General features: G+C 53.5%; 1 protein-coding gene across 1 annotated transcript; it reads right to left on the bottom strand.

Annotated features, from left to right (window-relative positions):
- Positions 1-4,126: 4,126 nt before the first annotated feature.
- Positions 4,127-10,772, bottom strand: LRRC70 (leucine rich repeat containing 70). The gene has a single exon (XM_032953624.2). It carries the CDS (start codon positions 10,385-10,387, stop codon positions 8,471-8,473), a length of 1,917 nt encoding a protein of 638 aa, XP_032809515.2. The 5' UTR covers positions 10,388-10,772; the 3' UTR covers positions 4,127-8,470.
- Between the last annotated feature and the right edge of the window lie 6,669 nt (positions 10,773-17,441).

Here is a 17,441-nt window from a genome sequence, read left to right on the forward strand (position 1 = left end):
CTCACCCACTCACCCACTCGCTCACCCACTCACTCACCCACTCACTCACTCACCCACTCACTCACCCACTCACTCACTCACCCACTCACCCACTCACCCACTCACCCACCCACTCACTCACCCACTCACTCACCCACTCACTCACCCACCCACTTATTCACCACACTGCAGGTCAAAACAACACTCACTCACCCACTCACTCACCCACTCACTCACTCACCCACTCACTCACCCACTCACTCACTCACCCACCCACTCACCACACTGCAGATCAAACAACACTCACTCACCCACCCACTTACTCATCCACTCACTCAACCACTCACCCGCTCACTCACTCACTCACCCACTCACTCAACCACTCACGACACTGCAGGTCAAAACAACACTCACTCACCCACTTACTCACCCACTCACTCAACCACTCACCCACTCACTCACTCACCCACTCACTCAACCACTCACGACCCTGCAGGTCTTCCCTCTCTCTGCTCGACTTCGGCAACCCCCCCCTCCCATCATAGTCTCTGTCCCCAATAATGACCTTGACTCAAAAAAGGCGTTCACTCCTCATCCATTACGACTTCGACGGCGCTGTTTGTTGCTGCCCGTCTCCCGTTGCGGGCCTCGCCCGCATGCGCTGCTCAAAAAACTGTTGGAACAAAAAACGGCGTGGTTGTGTCTGTTAATCCTCACGTATAAGGGGGCTGGGCGATGAAGGGGAGGTGTGGGTGCTCTTGGGGGAAATTGACGATTTAATGCGCCGCGATTTGAAATTCAGACGCGCGCGATCGAGACCCGTTCCTGGGAGTCCCCACAGACTCCGCAGCCCCCGTGTTTGCCCAATGTAGTTCCCACCGCCGTTTACCGCCGTCTCTTTATTTGATGCAGGGTGCCGCGTGTCTCCGTGCGTGCGCGTGCGTGTGTGCATTACTTTGCTGATGCTGCTGTTTATTGTTGTTGTTGTTGCTGTCCCTAAACCTACTCAGAGGGCACGCTCATTGAGCGCGTGCGGAAGCGCTCGCGCGCCTGCAATGGAATACGCGCGCTCTCGGTGTGCGTGTGTGCATCATCATCGTCGTCGTCATGGTCCTCGTCGTGGTCAGCGTCGAGAGCCACGTTCGATCCACTGCTGGACGAAGGCCTCTCTCTCTCTCTTTCTCCAAGACGCCGCAGCAGCTCGCCATCCTGCGATGTAATAATAATCGACGATCTCATGCTCCATCTCCCCTCGCGGACATCCTCTTGAGCGCGCTTCCTTCGACTTCGAACGACTTCGTACGACGTCCTTCGCGGAGCGGCAGGAAGAGGAATCGGATCCACGGATGAGGGAAGACGCCGAGGTGCGTGCGCGTTCGCTTAGCTCCAGGGGTCGGCAACATGAAATTACCACCGAGAGGAGTAATTTTTCTGTTAGGATTCGGTACACAGAAAAAACTCAACATTTCAAGAGCCGCAATGCACGTAAATGCAGTGCGTACGTACATTACGTCACGAAGCAGGCGGTGAACTGGATGGACTTCCACGTTCAGGGGGTCGGCATCCGAAACGACACAAGAAGAGCCGCGCGTGGCTCAGGAGTCGCAGGTGTGCCGCCCGGTCCGGGCTCATCTCGAGCGCTTCCTCCGTGCCTTTAATTCCACATCTAAACTATCGCGAGTGGTCGCTCCACTGCTGGACGAGTGCCTCTGCCACGCCGTGCGGGAACTTAAGGATCATTTGACCGTGGCTCACCGCGGCAGTCACTGCGGGATTGGTAAAAAAATTTAAAAAAATAAAAATCGGAGGATAGATGCGCGTTACTGCCTCGCCCACCATTGTTCATCGCAGGCCTCCAATCCTGTGGCGACCTGTTGGTGCGTGGCAGTCGCCCCCAATGAGAGCACCTCCAGCTAGCACGGTTGGCTACGTGCGGTGCGCACGAAGTTCAGCGCACGTGCTTGCCGACGAGATATAATGAGGCAAGACGCATTAAAGGGGTCATTGGGTCATAGGCACAATTTACTCGGGCATCGGAAGCCGCCAATACGCATGGTCCCAAGAGTAAATGCTGCATCCCTTCAGCAACAATGCCCCCCAACATAACGTGGATTCAGATGGTATATCTATTGCACGTTTAAGTAGAAACCAGGCGTGTTATTGCTTGGACATTATGAATGTAAACGATTTGAACAGACCATACAGTACTTCGGAATCTCTATAGCACGTGTATTGCTGAATGTTACGTGTATATTTAGGGGTTCGGGGGGGGGGGGGGGAGGATTCCCTTTATATATTTATTTTATTTTCTCCACGTTATCCGTGTCGCGCTGCGCAGGGCCGTGAAAAGACTGTGGTGGCGACGGATGGAGGAGGCCTTCACCCAGCAGTGGATTGATCATTCGCCAATCAAGACGATACGTTGTGCGTCACACAGATTACAACGTGTCTTTATTATTATTATTGCTGCATATTCACGAAATTATTTGAAACCAAAAAAATTCTGACAATCAACTCTCTGTACATAGGTAAATAATGTCGATAATTTACCTGCATTGGCTTCCGGTCGCCAAACGAATTCAATTGTAAGGCCGCGATCATTACACACGCAAAGTGCTCGCCACCAATGAACCGCCAATAAGCCTGCGGATCTCGTCAAGAAGCATAAACTATCACGCGAACTGCGCTCATCCTCCCAGCAGGTATTGTCAAGCCATCGGACAAAAACCGCCACTGATATCGCGCAGCGCTTTCGTACGCGCTTCTGCGGCCGTCTGGAACGCTCTTCCGTCCGATATTTGTAAGCCACTGGAGCTACGCACTTTTAAATCGTCTAGATTGAAAACTAATTTTTTTAGAACTGTGTTTCGTTTGTTGTCCTTCCCCCGCCACCTTCAATTAGCACGGTTGGCTACGTACGGTGCAAAAGAAGTTCAACAGGCGTATACATACATAGATGCGTTATTTATAATAATAATACGTCCCCAAAAAAGCCACAAAAACATTCTGCCCGACGTGACACGCACAGCGATCAATCTCGCCGACTCGTCTTCTGTTTGCAGCCTTCACGCAGTGCCCCCACCCCCCACCGCCCCCTCCTCCCACCGCCCCCCCCCCCCTCCCACCGCCCACGTGTCTAGCTGTGTCCGAGTCGGCGACATTTGGACTCCACCACATCCACGGACGCACGCGGCACCGTGGATTTAGCCCATGGATCCGCTGATGCACATTCACCGTGGCAACGCGATTTGGTTAAAGCTCAAAAAGCTGGGCTCGATCCCGACCCTGACGCCTGCTGCATTTTGCATTTTGCGGTCTCTCTCTCTCTCCCCCTGTAGTCGCGTCGATTTCTCTCCGGCTCCTACGGTGTTCCCCTCTACATTTAGAATCAACAACACGCGCTTAGAGTATTTGGCTGCTTTACGTTTCAACGTGATAAGCCACTTCGTTAAGCTATCGCTCGAAACCAGGTCGTTTCTGAAAAAGAGCTATATATTTCGATTTAAAGCTTTCGTGACTGCAAGGATTCATCTTCTTTGGTTCTTTCGGTAAAGTCACGTAGAAGGGAAATAATACAATAATGAAATAAAACATAAAAAAAACGTATGTTATTTTTTTTATTATTTCCCTTCTACGTGACTTTTACCGAAACAACCAAGAAGAAGAAAAAAAGTTTAAATCGTTTAAAAAGCAGGCAGCAGGATAGCGCATGGAGCTTTCAATATCCAGCACCTGTCGTGGACTACTTGCGTGGGCATACCCAGGAGTGCGCACATCTCTCCGGGCAGTTAAGCAAAGTAAGTTTTGTAGTTTCGGGGCAGGGCACTCGAATGGTTAGCGACCCATCGTCACGAAGGGCGCTGGTGGAAGCGGACAAGGGGATGTCCCCCAGAAGAGATTGAGCCATGAGAGTCAGCTCGTGTGCAACTGCTTCGGTCGGATTATTGCATCAACGGGGTGGCGAGGGAGAGTGATGGATGGGAGGGGTGGGGCTACGGGGCTGGGGGGGCGGCTTTCAATCCAGCAGTGGATTGACCATGGCTGCTGATTTCACCACAGACCCCCCCCTCCCTCCCAACGCTGATATTCTGAGCTTATGCCAAAATCAAAGGTTCTCAAGCGATTAAAGGCGTAATTACGCATAAACCAACGTGATCACTTTATGCATTTACGGATTAATCTCACAATACACGGATTCCGTGCCAGAGTCGGCGCTATTCGAGTCGTGCGCGCCGCGTGTGATGGGGCTCACGTGACCCCCCGCAGCCACTCGAGGCCCCTACAACTCGCAGCAATGTAAATACAAATGCGTTAAAAATTAGACAATCGATTCTCGGACGAAAGCGCGACGAATTAACCGAAATTATTAATCGAAAAAATGCAATCGAAATCATTAAATCGAGAGAACTAGTCGCTATTTAGAAACCAGCCTCGCAAAAACGGTGGTGTCAGCCTGGTCCCCAATGTATTCTGTGCACAAAAAAACACACACGAGAGCAAACGAAGCAGACTTTAAAGTCATGCAGAGATCCAGCAGCGTTTGTGTGGGCAAAACCTCTGTACCGGGGTTTTTTTTTTTTACTTGAGAGTCAGATTCAGTTCAAACAAATCCTCTGCCACGTTTTCCACGTTTGCACAATCATCACTTTGCTGCCCTTTCATCACGGGCGTGTCATATAATTAGATACAATAAAATATAACATCCAGGGCACTCCATTCATAGACACACCACTGAAATAATCGGGATAGGTGAAAGATTATACAATGTTTGAACTTCAAAGCCCTCTCCCACACATCTCCCGCCAATCTCAATCAACTCGTTAAACCCTTTTTCCACCACCCCGTCCTGTTCTGTTAACAGACGGAGTCACCGCTGGAGACATTATTCAATCACCTGTTGTGAAGTAAAGAGGTACATTTGCAATCAAGCGCGTGCGTCACCTATAAATGCATCTCAGAGACTGCCGGCAGCGTCCCTGTGATGTACGACCCGGTAAATACTCCAGCGACTCAATGCCCGATTCGCAAACACGACGATGAGCCACTCAATCCAACCGCGGATTGACCGTGGCGATGGGTCACCTATACAAGTGTAATCGCGGTTATGAAGGGGGGCGTGTCTTGGGTTTAAGGTGAAAGGCGGAGTCAGTAGGGAAGCTCCGGGTAACCTGCTCGAAGGTTCTGGAAGGGGGCGTGGCCGGAGGCGGGGCTTGGCCGTGCCGGAGTGTATATAAGGGGGACCCGAAGCAGAGGTTCGGTGCTCTTGCGGGGTCCTGGCTCCTGGCTGCGTCGCTGCTCGCCGTCATCTCTCTTCGTCGTCCGGGCCACGTGGACGATCTACAGCAAGGCTCTCATCGCCGCCGTCGCTGGGCTCGTCAGACAGCTGCGTCGTTGGACACCGACGACGGGGGTTGCGTAGAAGGGTCGGCTATGTGCAGCTACGTCGAGCGCCACATCGATGTATCGCCCAGTGTTGTAATTAAAGTGTGAGAATAAATAAGGAGCCTTCTCTCGGAAGTCGCCCACTACACATGGATCACCTTGCACTTGTATAGAGTGCCGGTAGTGTCTCTGTGATGTAGGACCCGGTGACTGCTCCAGTGACTCAACGCCCGAGTCACGCCACTCCAGCTGCTGCAGATGCACTGCTCTCGCTGAGGCGCAACAATCCACCCACCAGCTCAGTTGATCACTCCGCCTTTTTCTGAGAGGCATCTGCCCCCCCCCCCCCGTCCCCCCCGTTTGGCTGCTTCCGCCCGCTCTTCGTGACCAAACAGCTTCGGTGTAAACACGATGGTCCTTTGCTCTCTATCCACACACCGGCCCGTCTGAAAGGAGGAGACTCCCAGAGGACCCCCATGTGTCAGAATCAGAGTCTTTAATCGTCCCGGAGAAATAAAAAAAAACCGACGGAACGTGAAGCTTTTTTTGCTGCTTTTTTTTGCATCGACAATCATCCTCACAAACGTTTTGCGAACAGCCGCGCACTTATCGACCATCGATGAACCCGCCATCGATTTGAATGGTGACGCTTGTCATACGGGCAATCCAATCGTTCATCGAAGCACCAATTATGTACAATGTACCCCCCCACACCAAAAAAAAATATATACACGGTACGTATCTGTTGAATTCAAGGTAATATGATTTATGGAGGAAGAACTACCGTGCAGACACTGCTATGCCTCGCATCAAGTCGCCGTGAAGGTGTCCGATCTGGTCACATCTCACAAGATTTGGGCCGATGAGTGACCGCCGCTGGGGCTTGCCATGTGTTGTATTGAGCGCGGAGCGCCACAAATGAGGCGGTAGTTGCTGAGTGTGCGCGTGCCGTGAAGTCTGTGACCGCGTTGCTCAAACAATCCCAGCGTGGCGATGACAACGGATGGATGGATGCTATGGTTACTGAAAGGTGATGCCGTTGCTTACAGAAGTTGATTAATACCGGAATCGTTGACCGCCTTTTACTCATTCATCCTTACGAGACCAGCCGGAGGTTAATCACCTTAGACTACCTGATTATTAGCAAGATGCCGGGGGAGTGAGCGAGAGAGGAATAACAAATCAGCGTTGGCAATGGAAATCACGAGATTGTTACAATGGTCAAACGACGACATTTACAGCCGCGATACGAATCACAAATTCTGGAATGGTAAAAAAAAACCCACACACAAACGCGGACACCGAGACTCGTGACTACTGCCCGGGTCAAGATGCGTCAACGCGAGCGTCCGTCACGACCCCCGCCGCCCATCCTCGTCTCGATCCCCCACCCCACCAACCATTACCCCCGCGGAGACCACGGCAGCCGAGGTAACGGCGAGTACTGAATCTCTGTCGACGCGAGACGGGGCTACGGCGTTAATCCCCCGCGAGTTAATCACGCGCACTCGCTGAGCGCGGCGCGCGTCGACAAATTAATGGAACTAATTAATCAACCGCGGTAATTTCGCACGCGCTGGCGCACCCCCCCCCCCCCACCTTTACACCCGCGACCACAATTTTGGAACGCGACGCTGGGAGGAGAGGGTGGGGTGGTTGGGGTGGGTTGGGGTGGGTTGGGGTGGGTTGGGTGGTTGGAGGTGGGTGGAGTGGATGGGGTGGTTGGGGGTGGTTAGGGTGGGTGGGGAGATTGGGGTGGGTGGGGTGGGCGGGGTGCTGGGGGTGGGTGGGTAAGAAGGGAAGCGAATGGAACCCATAGTTCAGCGACCCCGTCTCCGCTTGTGATAAATACATAAAAACAAACACGTGTCTTGGGTCTCCACGAGGCTTTTTAAGATTTAAAACGGAAGAAAAAAAACACGATTGTCGCTCTACTAAGTGGACTCCCTCCCAACAGCAGCAGCAGCACTCTTTGCTGATGCGAGTAGGGCCAGACGAAAAAATAGTTGCGATTGCTTGTGTTGCGATCGAAATATCTACGTTGCTTTACCGAAAGACCCAAAGAATATGTGCGTATGTTTTTTTCCACCTCTGCACGAGACACGGCAAAAACAAACACAAATACGTCCCGTGAACAATCGCGACGTACTTATTTTTTTTCCATTGCGCTCAGCACGGCAGCGAGTTCAGAAGCGAGTAATTCAAATAAATAATGACATCGACAAAATCAGGACTTCGTTTCTGATGGGATAATTTGTTTCCAGAGACCCCTGAACATATCATTTCCAGAGCATCATTCCCCAACAGCTCCAGTTGACATTAAGCCCCTTATCATCATCATCGTGATCATCATCGTGATCATCATCGTGATCATCATCGTGATCATCATCGTGATCATCATCGTGATCATCATCGTAATCATGGAGTGCCGCGGTGATGAGATGGCTAACTCCCTCGCCTGATATACAGGAGGGCATGGGTTCGATCCCGACCATGGCACCTGCATATTTGGAGTTTGCGTGTCTCTCTCTCTTCCTGTGGTCGCGTGGATTTTTCTCCGGGTCTTCCGGTTTTTCTCTCAACATTTAGAATCTACAATACGCGTTTAGAGTATTTGTCTGCTATAAATGTCGACGTGATAAGCTACTTGGTCGAGCTCTCATTTGTAGCCAGGCCGCTTTTGAAACTTGAGCTGTGTAGCTCAGGGGGCATTAGCTGGTAAAATAAAAAGTGTGTGTTTCGTTAGTCTGTGTCCAACATAAACAGAGCTCCTCCGGCGCGTTGGAAAAGAGGGCGAGCGAGTGAGCGAGTAAGCGAGCGACTCGCAATCGGAAGGGTTGCGAGTTTAACTCCCGGTTGAGTCGAGGGGTTGACTTCATCCCATCTCGGCCCATCCATCATCCCGCCCTCTGGGGTGGGATGATGGAAATCAATAAAACAAAAACTCCACATGATAAGCCACGCTCACATTTGTGCGAGCCACGTCGCTTCTGAAAAAAAGGGCTACACAGCTCAGTGGGCCTTACCTGGTAAAATGAAAAAAAAATATTTTAAAAAAATAGTGCAACAGTTTATTACAGTTATCATGAATCTGGCTGAGCGGTCACCCCTACAGCACCGTGTGCTCAAAGAGCACAACTTGGGGCCCGTCCTCCTCGCACAGCCTCAGGAGCAGCGCGCGGTCCAGCTCTACGGTGCTGATGGGCATCGCGGGGGGCGCCGGCGGCGAACGGGGCCGCGCCGTGGGCTCGGAGGGCCCGCACGAGGGTCGGTATCGCGGAGGCAGCGACCTCGTCGAGCAGCGCGACGACTCCACGATGCCGCCGCCGTCTCCGTCGCGCGTCCTCAGCCGCCTCCACAGCCGCGACGCGGCCACGCCGGACGCGGCGCTGACGCAGAGCGACACGATGAGCAGGCCGAGCACCGCGTTGAAGGCCGCGTCGGCCTCCGCGGCGCGGCCGTCGCAGGGAGGCCCCGGCCGAGGCGAGCGCCCCCCCGGCTCCGCCTGGGATCCCGTGGCCGCCGACAACCCGGACGCGGCGCCGTCAGAGCTGCGCTTTGAGGCGTACGACGTCGGGACGCGTCGCCCCTCGACGCGGCCGCGTGGATGTTTCCGTGCGAGCGCGCTGACGTTTCTCGAGCGAAGCCGCGGCGCCACGCTGGCGTGGAGAAGGGGCGAGGCGGGCGACTGCGAACGCGCCTCCTCCACCAGCTCCTCCTCCACCTCCTCCACCACCTCCTCCTCCTCCACCGCCTCCTCCTCTTCGCCCTCGGACGTGTGAGAGCCCCGGACGTGGCAGTGGCCCAGCGACTCCCGCGGGACTCTGTCCAGGCGCTGGCCCCGCAGCCGCTCGGGGAACTGGCAGCGGACGTCGACGTGGGCCACCGCCGCCGCCGCCGTCGCCATCCAGAGCCAGAGGGGCAGCGCGCCGCAGTCGCAGAGCAGGGGGTTGCCGCCGAGCTGGAGTCGAGCGAGCGACGCGGAGGAGACGAACGGCTCGGGGGAGACGCGGGACAGCCGATTCGATGCGAGCACGAGCACGCGCAAGGAGGCGGATGGGCCGGCGAGCAAGTCGTCGGCCAGCGCGGTCAGCGAGTTCCCGTCGAGGTGGAGCTCCTCGAGTTTCACGAGGGGCCTGAGGACGTCGGCGCTGAGGGCCTTCAGGTGGTTCCTTCTCAGGTACAGGCGCTCGGTGTTGCCCAGTCCGGCGAAGCCGTTCTCAGCTATCGCCAGCAACTGCATGTCGTCGAGAATGAGGTGTACCAGCTTGGCAAGTCCTCTGAAAGCGAAGGGATGGATCCGCGAGATGCGGTTGCCAGAGACGACCAGCCGGTCGAGGTTCTTGAGCCTCGCGAGGGCGCTCGATGGAATCTGAGTCAGGTTGTTATTGGCCAGGGAGAGACTGCGGAGTTCCGAACGCATGGCGAAGGCCGCGTGCGAGACGCTCGCGATGTCATTGTCGTCCAGGATGAGCGTCGACATCCTCCGCACGCCCGCAAAGAGCCCGTCCCTCACGCCCTGCAGCAGGTTGTTCTGCAGCTGCAGGCGACGCAGCGAGGTCAACTCCAGAAAAGCATTCCTGGGCAGCACGTCGATGAGGTTATCGTGCAGCCGCAGGTCCTGGAGGTTGGCCAGCCCGCCGAACGCGCCGACTTCCAGCCTGCGCAGGCCGTTGCCGCCGAGCGAGAGGCGACGCAGGCCGCCGAGGCTGGAGAACGCCTCGGACCGGAGGCGCGAGAGGCCGCAGTTGTCCAGCAGCAGCGCGGAGAGCCGGGACAGCGCGCGGACGTCGGACGGCAGCACGCGCCGGAGCAGGCGGTTGCCGCTCAGCTGCAGCGCGGTGGTTGAGCGGGGCAAGTGCCTGGGGAAGGTGACGAGGCCCGCGTCCTGGCAGGAGACGAGGCCTCCGCGGCAGCGGTGGCACGGCGCGGGGCACGGCTGGGCGGCGGCACCCCGGAGGGTGGCGAAGAGGACCATGAGGATGAGCGGCCGGAGGAGGAGGAGGAAGGAGCTAGACGCGGTCATGGTGCGCGCCGGATAAATATTCGCCCCGAGTTCACGATGGGATTCGTGGGGCAATCACGCGAGAGTGGAACGCATCTTGAACGGACGTATCGCCAGCAACACGTGACAGTACTGAAATGTTTAAGTGTTGTGGGTTTTACTCTCCCAACACACCGGTGTGACGAACGAGCAACTAATCGACACGTTTTGTTCACCAGACAAACCTTTGCTAACTGGCTGCGTCGTGTGACGGCGGGTTAACGACACGTTTATATTTACGCGATCTAACCCAACACACACACAAAAAACGTTAATATGGATATGTATATACGTACGACTTCTTTCGCACCGTACGTAGCCAGGCGCGCTAATCGGAGTCTCGAAGTGAAGAGTATTCTTCTCACCGTAGCGTTGAGCCTGTGGGTGCCTTTTCGTCGTCTGTCGGCAAGCGATGCGTCGAGAGGTGTCCAGTTCGCTCACTACATCGGGAGCCTTCTTCACTCCTCCAACGGAACGCACGCGACCAGTCAATAATGGTGATGATGGCGATGATGATATTCACAAACGCATTGCGTGTTCTAGGAAATGCAGAACCCAAGCGCCAAGGTACGCGCGTCCATGAGCTGCAGCGAGGCGCGCTTATTGTGGGAAAAAAACAAGCTTTGCGTGAAGAGAAAATAATAAAAAAAACAATTCCCTGCCATGTAAAAAAAATATATAAAGTTTTACGAGCAGCATCCTGCCGGAATTTCCTCTGCAAAAGGGAAGCTCTGACGCTCATCCGAAGTGGAACGTCGAGATCCTCTTGCATTCTGGGTAGAACATCTCCCCCAGACCCCCCCCCCCCCCCAACTCGCGTTCCATCTTCAGCGACCGCGCCACGGATGCCCTTGCCTGGGACGGGGTCACAAAGCCGCCGGGCGTGCGACCCCGACGGAAACGACTTTTTTTTTACTGCTCCAGCAATGCCGCTCGGCGAGCGTCTTCGTCCCGTCGGCCTGCTCGCCCTGGGCGCGTCGTCGTTTAACTTTTCATCCGAACGCAATTTGGATTTACACAGCTAGCGTCGTGCGTTCGCTCTTCCTCTACGCCAGGCGGAGGTGGGGGCAAACAAAACAACAAGAAGAGCCATTTATGTTTCGAATTCGGTATAAAAAAAAATGAGAATCCGGATTTCAAAAGCCGCAATGCGTGTGGTGAATATGAGACCGTTGGTTGCCTAATAAAGAACTGTCATGAAGACAGAGTCCTTGAAGAGACGCGTGTGGCTCCGCAGCCACAGGCTGACGACCCCTGTCCTTGGTGCACTGAACTTCCATGGTAAACTCGACTTGTGAACTGGACTTCCATGGTGAACTCGACTTGTGAACTGGACTTCCATGGTGAACTGGACTTCCATGGTGAACTCGACTTGTGAACTGGACTTCCATGGTAAACTGGACTTCCATGGTGAACTGAACTTCCACGGTGAACTTGACTTTCATGGTGAACTGAACTTCCATGGTAAATTGGACTTCTATGGACTTCCATGGTAAACTGGACTTCCATGGTGAACTGAACTTCCACGGTGAACTTGACTTTCATGGTGAACTGAACTTCCATGGTAAACTGGACTTCCATGGTGAACTGAACTTCCATGGTGAACTTGACTTTCATGGTGAACTGAACTTCCATGGTAAACTGGACTTCCATGGACTTCCATGATAAACTGGACTTCCATGGTGAACTGGACTTGTGAACTGGACTTCCATGGTGAACTGGACTTGTGAACTGGACTTCCATGGTGAACTGGACTTCCATGGTGAACTCGACTTGTGAACTGGACTTCCATGGTGAACTGGACTTGTGAACTGGACTTCCATGGTGAACTGGACTTCCATGGTGAACTCGACTTGTGAACTGGACTTCCATGGTAAACTGGACTTCCATGGTGAACTGAACTTCCATGGTGAACTTGATTTTCATGGTGAACTGAACTTCCATGGTAAACTGGACTTCCATGGACTTCCATGGTAAACTGGACTTCCATGGTGAACTGAACTTCCACGGTGAACTTGACTTTCATGGTGAACTGAACTTCCATGGTAAACTGGACTTCCATGGACTTCCATGATAAACTGGACTTCCATGGTGAACTGGACTTTCATGGTAAACTGGACTTCCATAGTAAACTGGACTTTCATGGTGAACTGGACTTCCATGGTCAACTGAACTTCCATGGTAAACTGGACTTCCGTGGACTTCCATGCTAAACTGGACTTCCATGGTGAACTGGACTTCCATGGTGAACTCTCTGTTCCCGAAGCGGTACGGAACCAGTGGGAGTGTTCACTCTGCAGAGAGACGGACCCGGTCAGTCATAGCCAGAGGATAACAAAAGAACGGCCTGGAGTCTGAACTTGAACATGGCCGGTCGTTTATGTGTGTGTGTTTGTTCCTAGGAGAAGAAGGCCATAACTTCATCGAAGGTTCAAACGCTTGGGTTAGGTGCACTTTGAGGCCACGTGAAATGTATGTTGATGCGTGGTTGAACTTCTTTCGCACCGTACGTAGCCAACCGTGCTCATCGGAGGTGCGAACGGGTTTTTGAAATATTAAAGAGCTTTTGGCAGGATATCTACAGGCCCATGTGTTGTGGGTTAACTGAGCGTCATACAAAAATCCACCGTATAGCCTTCAGCATAATGTTGGGGCAAGTGCTGTTATCAAGCACACACACACAGTATGTGAAATCACAATGGGGTTTTCTTCGCTTAAGGGGAAGGAAAAGTGGTGGTGGCTGGGGAGTTAGAGAAGCTGGTTTATGGGGGTGGTTTAGTAAATAAATACAAAGGACCTTTAACTTTTTGTTCAAATCGAAGGGAAGGAAGTATGCCTTCCTGCGGCGAGGCTTGGCTGCTTAACACAATGACACCCACGCCCATTTCGTTTGGCAGCTGTGCCGTGTGACGAACGATAGCTTAAAAAAAAAACTACGAATGCAGGTCCTTTGTCAATCCACTGCTGGATGAATGTAATTGCCACCGTGCCGTGTGGCTTTTATTAGGTCAACTTGAGCAGACCTCACCACAACGCTCGATTGCGGGTCGATGAAGGGACAACCGGGACCGGTTTCAGGCCACCTTTGTCTCGCCTGTGTTGTTGATATTTATACCTGAAGGCATTGGAGCGCCACGGTAGCGAGATGTTAACTACCTCGCCTGGTATGCAGGAGGTCGTGGGTTCCATCACGACCCCGACGCTTGCTGCTCTATATTTGGAGTTTGTGGTGTCTCTTTCCTCCCGTGGTCGCTTGGATTCTTTCTCCAGGTTCTCCCCTTTTTCCCTCCACATTGAGAATCAAGATCACGCGTTTAGAGTATTTGGCTGCTTTAAACATCCACATGGTAAGCCGCTTCGTTGAGCTATCATTCGTGATGGCCAGGTCGCTTCTAAAAAAAAAAGAGCTAGATAGCTCAATGGGCTTTTCCGGGTAAAATCCGAATCCAGGGTGTTGACATCAACTTTCTGGGGCCATTCTCGGACACAGTTGCAATGCGCGCTCGCTAGCTGCAACAATCCCAAGGTAGAAATGTCCTCATCTGACAACACGACCACGGCTCCTCTCTTGAGTGCACATCTGGAATATAACTGGGAATATGAAACAACAACACTACAAGACAAACCGATGTTGACCAGCCGAGTTCGGTTCCCGCTCACGGCCAACACCGGTGACGATTATATGAATCGGTCCAGGGGCCTCCCCTAGGTCGACTCAGCCACAAATGAGCAACTGGTGCGGCGTGTAAAAATCACCGTCACTGGGGAGACAGAGGCGGTCGGGCGTAGTTTTAGTTATCCTGTACCGTGCCGGCCTTCATAGGTGCTCGCTAACAGCACTTGCCAAAACCGTCTACCTTTGCCTTTGTTTGTATGTTGATTTTTTTTTCGCACCGTACGTAGCCAACCGCGGTGCTAATCGGAAGGTGCCGGGGAAGGGCAAGAAACCGAACACAAAAGGCAGTTCTCAAGAAATGAGTTTTACGTAACTCAGAGAGAGGATGGAGATGATGACGCGCTTTGTGATAACGACGCCAAAGAGTGCGAGGACCAATCTCACCGCCTCTCTTCTTATCTCCACCCACCATTCTCCCCCTCTCCCCCCCCCCCCCCGGCTCCATCTTTCATTCGGGAGACTCTAGACACATCGCAAACGAGACGCCCATTACCGCCAATGACGCTTCGTCCGCGACAATCAGCGCAAAGCGAATTCCTCGCAAAGGAACGTGAAGGGGTTTTGAATGGCGGTGGCGTGGCGGGGTGGGTAGGCGGGGAGTCGGCACGTGCACGCGAGCCCCCGAGCGAGCGCGCGCGTGCACGTGTGTGTTTGGGGAGTGGTGGCGCTGCAGTGAGCGCACCGCGCTATGAAACCAGCCAGCAACGGCCCGAGTTCAACTCCCGCTCACGACCGACTCACGGTGACGGTCCTGGGCCCTCCCCTGCCTCTCCCCCTGACACTGGTGGGCAGTGTCATGAGGGGAGGGCTAATTTAGATTTTTGGCCTTTCCCATCATGGCGTTTGTAACCACCACAGCGGCCAAATGGGGACTCTGGACGGGTGCGAGGGGCTGGTAACCCCTCCACCTTCAATTAATTACCACAAAACCACGTCTAAAATATCTAATTAAAAAGCTTGTGCCGGAGGCCCTGGGGGGACAGGCGTCTATGACGTCTCCTGGCTAAACTCCATTTGACGGAGCCAGGAGATTGAATCTTTATCCTCGGGGCTCCTCCAGAAACAATAAAAAATCACTGAGGGTGGCCACGTGGAATGTTCGAACACTCACTGCGAAGCAGAGGCTGCCACTCATCTGTTGGGAGCTGGACCAGTACTGCCTGGATCTCTGTGGTATTCATGAGGTCCGGTGGACCGGTTCTGGCTCATGCCACCATGAAGGGTGGACAGTCCTCTCTCGGGGCAGGATACTGCCAAACAACAGGGAGTGGCTCTTCTTCTGAACAAAAGAATGAAGGGGGCGTGGGAGCGTGGCAGTGACGTGTGGGAAGCAGTAAGCCCCAGACTACTTTGGGCTCGCCTTCCCATCAACTGGAGGCGAGGATCGGTGGTCGTGGTTAATTATGCCCCGACCGAAGACGAATATCCGTGGAGGGATGCAGGCAAGGCCGATGAGTCAGATGGCTTCAATGACCTCCTGTCACAGGTGCTAGCTGAAGTGGCCCCACGGGATAGAGTCACCCTGTTGGGCGACTTCAGTGCCCGAGTTGGTCATGATGCTGGCACCTGGTCTGGAGTGATTGGAAGGCATGGGCCAGATCAGCTCAATAACAACGGTAGGAGGCTGCTAGATTTTTGTGCAGCCCATGGGCTTGTAATTACCAATACGCAGTTCCGGCATCGGCGCATCCACACAACATCATGGATGCATGCCAGGTCCAAGCAAGAACATCTGCTGGACTACTCGTGACAAAACAGCAGATGCGGGCCCATGTCCTTGACACCAGGACCTACCGTGGAGCTGATCTGCCCACTGACCATCGACTTGTCATTTGTAAGATGCGCCTGCCATTCTTTCACTCCGGTGGTGGGTGTACACCCAGGACCCCATTCAAACCCAAGGTGGCCTGGTCTCAGCTAGCTGATGAAAGTTGCAAGCGAGAATTTAATCGGCTGGGGTTGGCATCGTCCCCCACTCCTCCAAATGTTGAGGGGAAATGGGCAAGGTTTAGGACTGTGGCTCATGCAGCTGCAATGGCTGCTTTGGGTACATGGTCCAGACCTTCCTAGAAACCCTGGCTGACAGAGGAGGTGTTCAAGCTGGCTGAGAAAAAGCGACAGATCCACTCTCATCGTCTACAGCATCCCACGTCAGAAAATGAGGAGGCTGATCGCAGCCTTCAGTCGGAGGTTCGGAGAGCCGTGAGGTGCTGCAAGGATGGGTGGTGGTCGCGGGTTGCTGAGGAGATGGAGTCTGCCTCAATGGTCCGCGATCACAAATCTCTATTTAACTCCATAAAAAAGTAACCTGCAGCACCACACCTGTTGCCATCATTAGGGAAAAAACAGTAACCCAATCTCTGACCCCCAGGAACAGGTTTGCAGATTTGCAGAGCATTTATGCGAAGTCCTAGGTTAACGAAAATCCCTCGGCATGGAAAACATCGTCGGACAAAGTGAGGATGACCCTGCTGAGGCTGGGGTGTCTCAAATATTGGAAGAAGAAGTCACCCCCTGCGAGTGGCTGGCTGAGGTGCCATCTGTTTCAGGAAGTACTAAAGGCGATCCAGAGCCTGAGACCAGGAAAGGCACCGGGCAGAGATGATCCGCAGGATTGGAAGGATGCCCTGGTGGTTCCCCTCTTTAAGAAGGGGGACCGCACAGACTGTAATAACTACAGGGGCATCTCACTCCTCAGTGTGCCGGGAAAGGTCCTGGCGAGGATTATTCATCATCGCCTTGTCAGGCACGCTGAAAGAGAGGCTTGCGAAGCCCCAATGTGGTTTCAGGAAAGGGCGGTCCTGCACAGATGCCATATTTTCTGTCCGTATGCTACAGCAGAGGTGTAGGGAATTCCAACAAGACCAACATCTCTGCTTTATTGATCTGGTCAAGGCCTGTGATACCATCAGTAGGCCTGGGCTCTGGGGTGTTCTTCATGGTTTCGAAGTCCCTTACCTGCTGCTTACGATCATTAAGGACCTCCGTGATGGTGAGCGGGCCCGGGTAAAACTACGTGGCCAGGAGTCGGAGCCATTCCCTGTCACGTTTGGGTACGATAGGAATGTCCTCTGGCTCACACATTATTTAACATCTATTTCCACCACGTAGTTCGTGATGCCTTCAATAGCTATACTAGAGGAATTTCCATCTGGTACAGATATAATGGGAGGCTGATCGATTCCCGGGTGCGGAAAAGGGATGGCTCCCTATTGCTCAACCATGTTATGTATGCCGATGATCTGGTAATTGCTGCTTACTCAGATGAGGAGTTGGAGGCGGTTCTGCTGAATCTGGAGCTTGCCACTAAGAGGTGGGGACTAAGCAAAAACTAAGCACCTGCCTGAGTATTTGTTCCAT

This window comes from Petromyzon marinus, chromosome 13 (assembly GCF_048934315.1).
Source record: "Petromyzon marinus isolate PM22_M1 ecotype Great Lakes invasive population chromosome 13, UKy_Petmar_22M1.pri1.0, whole genome shotgun sequence".
NCBI lineage: Eukaryota > Metazoa > Chordata > Hyperoartia > Petromyzontiformes > Petromyzontidae > Petromyzon > Petromyzon marinus.